At 35.0% G+C, this 11,401-nt stretch overlaps 1 protein-coding gene across 1 annotated transcript; it reads left to right on the plus strand.

Moving 5' to 3' along the window:
- Positions 1-147: 147 nt before the first annotated feature.
- LOC147390661 (Tetratricopeptide repeat (TPR)-like superfamily protein) lies at positions 148-11,136 on the plus strand. Its single transcript, XM_086458238.1, has 7 exons — positions 148-316; positions 2,042-2,354; positions 3,171-3,461; positions 5,516-5,764; positions 7,873-7,997; positions 8,536-8,634; positions 10,402-11,136. Exons 1-7 carry the CDS (start codon positions 267-269, stop codon positions 11,036-11,038), a joined length of 1,764 nt encoding a protein of 587 aa, XP_086314364.1. The 5' UTR covers positions 148-266; the 3' UTR covers positions 11,039-11,136.
- The last annotated feature ends 265 nt before the right edge of the window (positions 11,137-11,401 follow it).

An 11,401-nucleotide genomic window follows, 5' to 3' on the forward strand; every position in this document is an offset into this window, starting at 1 on the left:
ATCTTTGAGATACTCTGTGTTCGTATAAAATCAGTCTGGCTAAGAGTAAAGCCCTTCTATAAAGAAAGCAAATAGTTACACTGAATAGAGTTGTCACCGCAGCCAAACATATCCTGTAGTACAGGCCCTTCTATGGTGTTTTTTTGGATTTTTAAGCTTGGGCCGTTGGGCGCGTCAGAAAGAAACTGATAAGGCTTAAAAAAAAAAAAGGGACAAGCGTTAGCCTTGAGACCGAAAAAATTTGCTGTGTATTTGCAGTCTCCGAAATGGAAACAATCCAGCCCCACTCTTTGCTCTCCTTCTCTTCCAATTTAAGGTAATTCTTATATATCTCTAACTAAATCTCTTCTTTTTTGTTGATGTTATGTTGTTTGAAATGGGTTTTCAATTTTCTTGATTATTTATATTTTTGAATTGTCTGTTTCTTTTCATTTGTGTTTGATTTTTAGTATAACCAACTGAAGTTATAGTGTTTCATGTCTGTTTCTTTTTTACATGATGTTCTATTTGATATTTATGAGATGGGTTTCAATTATTTTCCAAGATTTCTTAGTTATACATGTGAATTTTATAGAATTTGAAGGTGGGTTCTGATCATTTTTCACCAGTAATCTTTATTCATTTAGTTTAATTTTGAGCTAAGTTTGATTTTCATTTGGTTCCATTTCTGCCCATTTTTGAACCGTTTGTTTCTTTACATTGGGTTTGATCTTTAGTATAACCCACTGAAGTTATAGTGCTTCATGTCTGTTTTTTCTACATGCTTTTGTATTTGATATTATTTTTTATATTTAGGAGATGGGTTTTACTTATCTTCCAAGATTTCTTGGTTTTACATGAATTTTTATAGAATTTGAAGGTGGGTTCTGATCATTTTTCACCTCTAACCTTCATTCATTTAGTCTAATTTTGAGCTAATTTTGTTTTTTTTTTATTTGCTTCCATTTCTGCCCATTTTTTTCTTGTTTGATTAACTTTTGTATTTTGATTGTTTTCTGATTTGGTCTTTACTCATATGGATATCAATAACCTTTTAAATTAGCTCTTGTAATTTTACTGTTTTTCATTACACAATTATTTTTTTTTACAAGTTTGGGTTCACTTAATTTCCATCTAGGTAACAACTACTCAAGTCTTTCGGGTCCTTTTACAGTTTTGACATCATTTGTAGTGTGGCTACATAAACGACATACACGGTGTTGTTAAATGCGGTCGCATATTCACATATGCTACAGTTGCATACCCCAAATTATGCTATCTGCCAATATGCGATGACATGTTGTTGCATTTTTTTTTTTTCAAATTTTTTTCTTACAGCATATGCCACTGCATATGCGATGTGCAAAATCGCATATGCGAACAGCATGTGTTGGTCGCATATGCTATTTAACAACATTGGACATACATCCTGACAATATCACTCCATTTTAGGCCTTTTAAAAGAAAATGATTTCTAAATTGGGCAGGTGCTTTCACCCTCCATATACAACTATATAGTTGATTCATAGTCTTCTCTCTTGTAAATCTTCTCATAATAACAAATTATTTGATAGTTCTATAGTTTGGCAGGTGCCAACTAGCTTAGTTGGTAAAATCTATGGGTGATGATACCATAGACCTGGGTTCAATTCCCACCAGCATAGTTACTGATCTAATTAAAAATAGGCTTGAAGGAACAATGCCGAGCATCTTGTATCTGTTTCGGAGATTGACACATTGTTCATAGAAAGCTTCTTGCAAAATATGATTTCTAAGGTTATCTTTTTAATTTTTTTGTGTGTATTTTGGGTAGTTTGAATAGAATTTTTGGAGCTGTCAGAGGTGATGTATCACATTGTTGTTTTTTCAGTGGCTTCTTCATCTCTAGGATGATAATAATGTTTCCTTTTTGTGGTTCTTCTCTCATTCAAACCAAAATACTTCTGATCTCCATATGCTTTTTATTTCGTTGATGGATTTCTAAATCTCTTTGGGTTGATGTTTTGGGGTTCTCTATGGTTATTGGGTGATTCTACTCTGAACATCTTGTGTTAATCTTCAGTAAATCAAAGGTATTTGCAAATCAATCTGTTCCCAAGATTAAAATTCATGGAAGAGTAGAGGTAGTTTCTCTTGGTATGTTGGCACCAAGGAAGTTCATGCAGAGGAAGAAAAAACTAGAAGTTTTCAAAGATGCAAACGATGAAGCTGATCAGAAGAACTGGAGGAAATTGATGAGAGAAATTGATGAGGCGGGTTCTGCAGTCTCTATACTTAGAAGTCAAAGGACCAAAAACGAGGCTCTTCCTAGAGACCTTGTACTGGGTACCTTGGTAAGATTCAAGCAGCTAAAGAAATGGAACCTTGTCGGTGAGGTATAAATTCGTCTTTTCCTTCAAATTTAGTGAAAAATAAAGCTAAAAAAGACAGGGAACTGCTATTGCCACACCAACTTTTGCTAACGCCATGCCAAGATGTGTGCTAATTCTTTAGTGATTTACATATGAATTGGGGTGGCATTAGCAAAAGTTGGTGTGACAATAGAATCTCTCAAAAAACATGTCTATATGTATAAAACATGCATTTTCATTGGAAGACGAACCAAAATATAAAACTGTAAGATCTATCTAAAATGGATCACAGTAGCTTGTTGAAGTAACCAAGATATACGACCATAATGTCATTCGATTCTGGTCTTGTAAATCTGGCAATCATATATTATCAAGCAAAACAGTATTAAGTTCTCAACAAATGCAAGAAATTATCCATTGTATTATTTTGTAATGAACTCAGCCTGAATTTTTTTTGTCTATACTGTCAATTCGGATTATTTCATAGGTGAGCCACTTCTTGCATGAACTATTGCCCAAGAGTCATATTATTTTGTTTTTATAACCATTTAAGTCTAAAGATGTGCCAAAGATTTGATGCATTTACTGATTGATTTTAATTTTGTAAAAATAAAGTAATAAATTCCTAACAAGATCGGATGTTTTAATATCATAGGGTTTTTCCTGTTTTTATGTTTAACTTAAGGTATTCCCCTACCAAGAGGGGACCATTGAAGGGTCTGGATTGATTTAGATGGCTCATGTGTGTGCTTGCTTGGGCACAAAAAGCCTTCCAGTAGGTGTTTGTTATATTATAGATATTTTTGGTTCTCATTGTGTGCTACCTTCTTGTTATTTTAGATTCTCGAATGGCTCAGGACACAACACTGGTGGGACTTCAATGAGATGGATTTCATGATGCTTATTACAGCTTATGGCAAACAAGGTGATTTCAACAGGGCAGAGAGGGTTTTTAGCTACATGAACAAGAAGGGTTATCCACATAATGTGATATCTCACACAGCCTTGATGGAAGCATATGGAAGAGGAGGGCAATACAATAAGGCCGAGGCGGTATTTCGAAGGATGCAGTCTTCAGGTCCTGAACCATCAGCTTTAACATATCAAATAATTCTTAAGATTTTTGTTGAGGTAAACCTTCTTCAGTATACCCTTTTGTTAGAGAATGTTTCTTTAATACCTACGTCACAAGGCCACGTATCCAAATATGATCATGTAAGAGGGTTTCAATAGCATTTTTTATTCAATTGGTATTTTTTCATTGCTCAAGCTAAATCACACTCTGGAATGAAAAAGGTCATTGTCTGGAATAAGATCTTTGTACCCAATATATTGACATTGATCATGACCATGGTTCAAAGTTTCATTCCATTTCAAAATGTTCGGCGTAACATTGTGATTTTGGCTAGACTAGAATGAATCATTGACCCCAAAACATTGAATGTTTCGGATTGTCCTGGAATGTTTTGGTTGAGGCCATTTTGATTTTTGTCCTGACAGAAACCTCGAAAAAAGATTTTAAACCTTGATTTTGACTTCCTTGCACATTTGGACATCTCACATAAAGACTGTTTTAGTAGGAGATACGAAAATATTTCCCTCCTTGGTTTCCATGTGAGTCCTTCATGATACATATGGGCGGCTCATTACTTCAATTAGTCCCCGTGGCCTATTTCCTTACTGATGCTTTACTTTTTCCATTGAAAGATCCATCTCTTATCAAAACTAGAAAAAATGTTCATGTTTTTTATTTCATTGTACATATTTTTAGAACAAAAATCAAAGGTTTGATCTCTGTAACATACATCTGGTTGGGGATCAATTATTGTAGTGATAGCTTGGAAGTTAGTTGAATGTACTTTCTTTAGCTGGGGTGCACTTTCGAGCTGATATGTGGCAGATTCATACCAATCAAATTAGAAGGAATTTCTATAAGATGGAAATAAGACTAGCTCTGTTTTATCTTTTATGGAACTGAATGTTTGGCGCTCAAGAAACATCATCTTAATAAATTGAGCATAACAGAAATGAGGATGCTGAGATGGAGGGGAAAGACCAGAAAAGATAAAATTAGAAATAAACACATTGGAGAAAATGTATTAGTATCTCCAATAGGCAATAAACTAAGAGAGTTGGCTGAGATGGTTTGTGCATCTTCAGCAAAGTTTAATTACAACCCTAGTTAGTAGAAATATTCAAGTTGAAGGTCCTAATAGAATGAGAGGAAGAACCAAACGAATGTGGATGGAGATGGTGAGAGTAGACATGAACACACTTTCAATAATGTAAGATATGGCTCTAAATATAGAGTGGACTGGAGGAACATGTTAGTTTTTCCTTCCCCTAATCTTTGGGATAAGGTTTTGACGATGATGATTTATTTACTTAGTCAGGTTTAGAGTTCTATGACTAGTCTCATCTTTCATTAATAATTCGTCTTAGTAAATGATCGACGTGGTCAATTTGTTCAGAAAATTGACAAGTTTCATATTGTTTTGACATCTCACTTAGAAATTGAAAGACCATTTGTTCAGAAAATTGACAAGTTTGATATTTGTCTTACTAAAGCTACTTATGATGAATTTCAGCACATGTAACTTCAACCCACGTGAGATCATCTATGCAATAACTCATATTGAAGTTCGGTAGTTGAATGTGGCTATGAAGTTGGTTTTTCCGACAAATTCTACTAAATTTTTTGATAATTTCCTAATGAATGTGGCTATGAAGTTGTTAGGCGAAGGCAGGTCTTGAACTCAGGCTGTGGTCTCGACACTAACACGCTGTAACCAACATAGCAATCTGGCACCTTCAAATGGCATTATTATTTTAACTTGTTCTTCCCATTCCATTTTCTTTATTGCTTATTTTAGTTCTATGTTAGGGAATGGTGATTACTGTGATCAAACAGTAACCTTATGATTGTAGAGTATATAGAACCGTTCAATTGACCTAATGGGCTTATGGTTTAAATAATCTGGAAATTTTGCTATCGACTCTTACCGAAAACTGAGATGAAATTTGAAAAACATATTGCTAAGACATTATAGTAGAGTCTGGACTTTGATTATCATCATATGCCTTGTCCCAACTAATTGGGTTTGGCGTTTCTACCACTTCGATACTAGCAATCTTTATTTTAGTGGTTTATGTAAAACTCATGATATTAACTGGGGCTACTGCAGGGAGACAAGTTTGAAGAAGCCGAATCAATTTTTGAAACCCTTTTAAATGATGAGATTTCACCTTTGAAGCCAGACCAGAAAATGTTCCACATGATGATTTACATGTATAGGAAAGCTGGAAGTTATGACAAAGCTCGTAATGTATTTGCAAAGATGGCTGATAGAGGGGTCCTGCGATCTACAGTCACTTATAACAGCCTTATGTCATTCGAAACCAATTACAAGGAGGTTTCAAATATCTATGATCAGGTACAGTTTAAGAGATTGACTATTGTTGTTGAAAATAAAAGGGTTTACACATTAATATTTACATTCCAAGTATTTTCCTCAGCTATATGGATGATCTGACTAAGTAAATTACGACACAATGAACTATTTCTGTAGTATACATTATGGTATTTAGACAAAGAATTCTTGGCAAGTCTACTGGTGTAATCTCAAATCATTACTTTAAGCTTGTAGTATATTGCTCCCAAGATATGGAGATTTTTAATAGTTTTGTGTCCTTGTAAATGGTGAGGTTTTAGCTATTTACAACCAAACAACTTAAAATATTGATTCTTAATCTAACTATTTTTTCTCGGGGAAAGTAGAATGTGACTGATCGTAGAAACATTGTATGAAGGTGATTCTTGTTACAAGCTTGTCCACTGATGGGCATAGGTCCATAACAAAACAAAAAGGAAGATACTTGACTTGAGAATGTATCAATGTTTTAAGTCCTAGCTGGTTGTGTAGATATCTGAAACGTCCTTGTAATTGGTTTAAATGACACAAATCTATAAAAATAACCATCTATATTGGTAGTCTGGTGTGTTGATGTCTAGAATATGCTAACCATATATATTGGTAGTCTGGAGTGTTGATGTCTAGAATGGCGTACATTTATAGGGTTCACACGGAATTAGGGGCTAATTTTTGGTGAGATTGATCTCTATGTTCGTCGAAAAAAAGGAAGAAAGAGAATTAAGAGCTATCCTCACCAAAAATCAGCCTGTTTCGTTTTTTGTAGCCTTATGAAAAGTGGATTGCAATTGAAGAATTATGGACTCTGTATTTTCCATTAACCTCCTTATTTCATAGGGTTATACATTTCAACAGGGGCTGTCCCCACCGAAAATCAGCCCATTCCTATATTTCTAGCCTTATGAAGAAGTTTTCTTCATAAGTTGAACAGCATTGGATTATCCATTTCTCTGTTAACTTTTACGCTATATTTGATAGGGTTATATGTTTCAAAAGGGGCTAATTTTTTGTAGGATGATCTCCATTTGACCAACAAACATACTTTGACTCATTTCCATGTGAGTCCTATGATTATGTGCCATTTTAGACGTCAATCAATCTTGACTTATCTATAAAAGCCAATTTGACTTGTCAAAGTGAACCACATTTTACAGCAAATTGAGTAAAAGACCAAAAGAAGGAATACAACTTAGTAATGTGCTAAAAGAAATTGCTGCTGTATTTAGCTTTGTGTGGAAAAACGAAATTACCCCAGTTGAAGAGACGCTTGAATGGGGTTCTGATTTCTGAAGAACCTTGTATGGTATGCTTAATATGTTGCCTGGAATGAATCTTGGATAACAAAGTCCAAGCCTTTTTTGTTAAACTATAGGTAATAATTGGCTATTTCAAGATGTTACGGCCATAGTTTCTAAGAGTTCAGGGGTTTCTTTTTTGAAGTGCAACTCCTTTTGCTATATATTGGGGGGGAGGGGAAGGAGTGGAGACAGAAGGATTTTTGAAGGGAAGAGTGAGTCGGTGCAAGCTTAAAAATTTTAATCCTTAGTATGTTGTTCTTTTGATGTAAGATCTTCAATGAGTTCAAGGGATCTTTTCTGAAGATTTTCTGGTTAGACGGGATCGTGTGAACTAGTTTCTGTGTAATTGCTAGTTCTTGGTTGGCTTTTGCTTTCTTCTTATATCTTTTGTCGGTCATCTCGACCAACCATTAATAAAATCTTTTATTTATCAAAAAAAAAAAACTGCCATAGTTTCTCACTTGTTTGTGCTATGTATATATCGTATAATTTTATTTTTTAATTTAAACTGTTTATGTTCATTTACTTATGAAATAGTTGAATCAGTCGAGACATATATCATAAGTCATCGATTTAACTTGTCCGAGTCTAGTTTCCATAGTTGGGTGAGTAGATTCAAGTGCAAATCTCCATGTGTGTGATTGGAAACAATTTTTGTACACACAAACCTGAAAACTGAAATAGTTAGTACCTGAATTGCTCTCGTATTATTCAAACGGGATTTTTTGTGAAACAATTTCGTAGACTCGTTTCAGATACTTGTAATTTGTTAAGGATATATTAATGATTTCTGAAGCAAATACTTTTCCCTAGATGCAAAGAGCTGGTCTTCAACCAGATGTTGTGAGCTATGCCTTACTCATTAGTGCTTATGGGAAGGCCAGACGGGAAGAAGAAGCACTAGCAGTTTTCGAGGAGATGTTGGACGCCGGTGTGAGGTGCATTGCTACTCATGAGATCATAATATGCCATGTTTTTCTTACTTTTGTGAAACTTGGATTGTTATTTAGAAATTGGTCTTTAATTTCTTTTTTACCTGACCAAATCATTGGAAAATCATTTTTTTCTTGAATAAAATAAAATAAAATGGAGTATGTTAAGCATTTATAGTTGACTTATGAATTCCAGTGTCATGGCTCTGATCTAGTTCTTAGGTAATTTTTCTCTTTCTATATCCATATTAAACTCATTCAGAGCTTGAAATACACCAGTATTCAGATACTCAAGTAATCAGGCTTGAGTGCGAGTGTATTAATTTTGGGCATTGGTTACCATTGTCTACACCAGCAGTGGCAAAGTAACTCAATATAGTTGGTACAATATCCACTCTTCAAAGGAGTTCTAAATAGGCAATTTTCTGATTATAGATTTTTGTTTCATTAATGATATCTGTTAGGGGCCTTACCCAACTCTTATATTTCCCATAAATAAAAAAAAAGAAAACCTTATTGTCCTATTATTATTTTCTTTTTGTAGGCCTACTCGCAAAGCTTATAACATTCTGCTTGATGCATTTGCAATATCGGGAATGGTGGACGAAGCTCGGACTGTGTTCAAAAGCATGAGAAGAGACAAGTAAGAATTCTCCTCTCTTTATTAGTTTATATAATATCAATACCATCTATTTTAATATTTTTTTACCATAGCTGAACACATCTCAGTTACTCGTTGACGTGGTTACCAGGATAAAAACAAGCTTCTTCTTTTGATTATTTTATTTTATTTTGTTACTTTTATGCTGTGAAGTGTATGGTTTATCAAGATCACCTTTGACATCATGTTGGTCTAAAGCTCAATTCTTGGGTACAGATGTATCATATTGCTGGTCTATTCGATTTGGTGCATTAGGTGGGGGGTGGAGGATTATAATATTCATCTACGAGAAGAAAGACGAGAGTCAAATAACAAGGAGCATGCAAGATTTTGGAGAATTTGTGAATCATAGTTTCCTTTCAAATCTTCCACTCGTGGGAGTACCCACTTTTGATCTAACATCCAAGAAGATAGTATAGATTTAAAGCCAATTAGCTCTGTTGCCACATATAAAATCATTGCTAAAATGCTTACCTTGAGAATCAAGGTGGTTCTATCTTCCATTATTATCCCTAAACATGAAGCTTTTGAGAGATTTAGACGAATTCAGAGTGGAGTTTTTGATCGATAATGAATGTATAGACTCAAGGCTCTATTTTGGGTAGCCCAGATGTTCTGTGTAACATCAATATGGAGATATCTGATGGAATGATAATGAAGAAACATCTAAATATCATTAAGTAGATTGGAAGTTTTTCTGTTCCCCCATCAAAGGTCATGGTTTGGGATTTAAAATTTCGAGCTTGAATATACCCTTGCGTGGAAATTTACATTGGAGATTCGGAGTGGAGCCTCTTTTGGGGGAGAATGATTTGCACCCAAATACAGGAGTATTTGGGTGGGTTACTTGGGTGGAGTATGGTATCTTTTGGTGGAGAGTGATCTGGACCAACTACGAGTTTATTGAGGCGGGTGAGTGACGAGGTTAGACCATTGTACTGGTGTGGGTGTACTGAGTGATTCATAATAAGGGGTCAAAACTTCTTGGGTGTAGGTTTGAAAGTAGGCCAAGGTAACAATATGCAGTTTTGGGAGGATTGTTGGTGCGGAGACTCTCCACTGGTGTCTAGACTACCTGATATGTATTCTCTCTCTCTGACTAAAAAAGATAGAGAGCTGCTATTGGCATCCCAACTTTTACTTATTTCACCGCAATTAAAAAATAAATAAATGAATGGTTGAGAATAAGTAAAAGTTGGGGTGCCATTAGAAGCCCTCTCAATTTTTGTTTGTTTGTTAGATTTCTATTTTTAGGTTTTGGATTTTATATGAGCCTAATCCTAATTGTAAACAACTATTGACATTGTTTGAATGAGTGTTATAACGTTTTGTAATGTTGAGATAATAACATGAGCCAAACCTTTGGTAGTGTTTGAATAGTGTGTTTTAATATTTAATTGGGGTGTGATAAATAGTTTAAGAAATTGGGGTGTAAGTAATAAGTAAAAGTTGGAGTGCCAATAGCAGCTCTCAAAAGATACCAGATCAAAATTTTGTGGTGTGATCAAGTGACTTGGGTTCTTGGGAGTTGGGACCTTAGTCAGATCCTTATATTACATACTTGTTTCTCCTTGATATTCTAGCTTCCCTAATTTGATCTAAGGGGATCAAATTCCCTCTAATGTGGGTTTCTTTGTTTGGACCCCCATTTCGGTTTATATCTTGGCAATTGGTCATCCCATTATGTTATTTTGTATATTAATGTATAATTGAATATGTCCATGTCTCCACTTTTGTGTGTCACTGCAGATTTACTCCTGATCTGTGCTCTTATACGACAATGCTATCCACTTATGTGAACGCATCTGACATGGATGGTGCCGAGAGGTTCTTCCGAAGACTGAAACAAGATGGTTTTGAACCTAATATCGTGTCTTACGGAACACTGATCAAAGGATATGCAAAGGAGAATAATCTGGATAAGATGATGGAGAAATATGAAGAAATGAGGATCCAAGGCATTAAAGCCAATCAGACAATATTCACCACGATCATGGATGCCCACGGTAAGAACATGGACTTCGGGAGTGCTGTAATTTGGTTCAAGGAAATGGGTTCCTCTGGGTTCCCTCCTGATCAAAAAGCGAAGAACATTCTGCTTTCGTTGGCGAAAACAAATGAAGAACAAAAGGAAGCTCATGAACTTGTGGGCATTTCCGATCATAATCTTGATGGAGGAATGGTTAGTGGGTTCTCGAACTACGGTGATGATGATGATGATGATGACGATGACGATGACGACGATGATGTTGACGACGATGACAAGGAGGGTGATGTAGAACAGACCTTTGCATCTTTTGATGAAAAAGATGATTCCATGCCTCTCGACGTCGATCATCCACAGAATCCACAAGGTGTAGAAACTGTGAACTTATACGTTACATGATTTTGCAGTTTTATATTATAAACATAAAAAAGAAAAAAAAAATATTTGTATTTTTCATATCAAAGAGAATGACTTGGAGAAAGTCATTTTCTGAGGAAGTTTTTTGGTTTAACCCATGAATTTTTACCTTAGAAGTTGAGGTGTACACTTCATTTTTTTTCTGATTCGACTCGCATGAGTTGGAATGAATTTGGGAGGTGATTGAGCGAGTTTGTCAATGTGAATAGATCCTCTCATTGACTTGTACGGATACCAACTTGGCTGAGTCTAATTTGGATCAATGTATTTTTATTTTATTTTTATGTATATAAATGATTTTTGAGATTTTAATTGCTGTAATTAACATAAAAAAATGAGGTATTC

Source organism: Akebia trifoliata, chromosome 11 (genome assembly GCF_017979445.1).
Source record: "Akebia trifoliata isolate Shusen 1 chromosome 11, ASM1797944v1, whole genome shotgun sequence".
Lineage (NCBI taxonomy): Eukaryota > Viridiplantae > Streptophyta > Magnoliopsida > Ranunculales > Lardizabalaceae > Akebia > Akebia trifoliata.

Bases quoted from the DNA above. Each gene is read 5' to 3' on its own strand.
- LOC147390661 (XM_086458238.1), top strand. From the start codon at position 267: ATGGAAACAATCCAGCCCCACTCTTTGCTCTCCTTCTCTTCCAATTTA. The intron at 2,355-3,170 runs GTATAAATTCGT...TTGTTATTTTAG, and splicing joins AATGGAACCTTGTCGGTGAG to ATTCTCGAATGGCTCAGGAC. The intron at 3,462-5,515 runs GTAAACCTTCTT...GGGCTACTGCAG, and splicing joins TTCTTAAGATTTTTGTTGAG to GGAGACAAGTTTGAAGAAGC.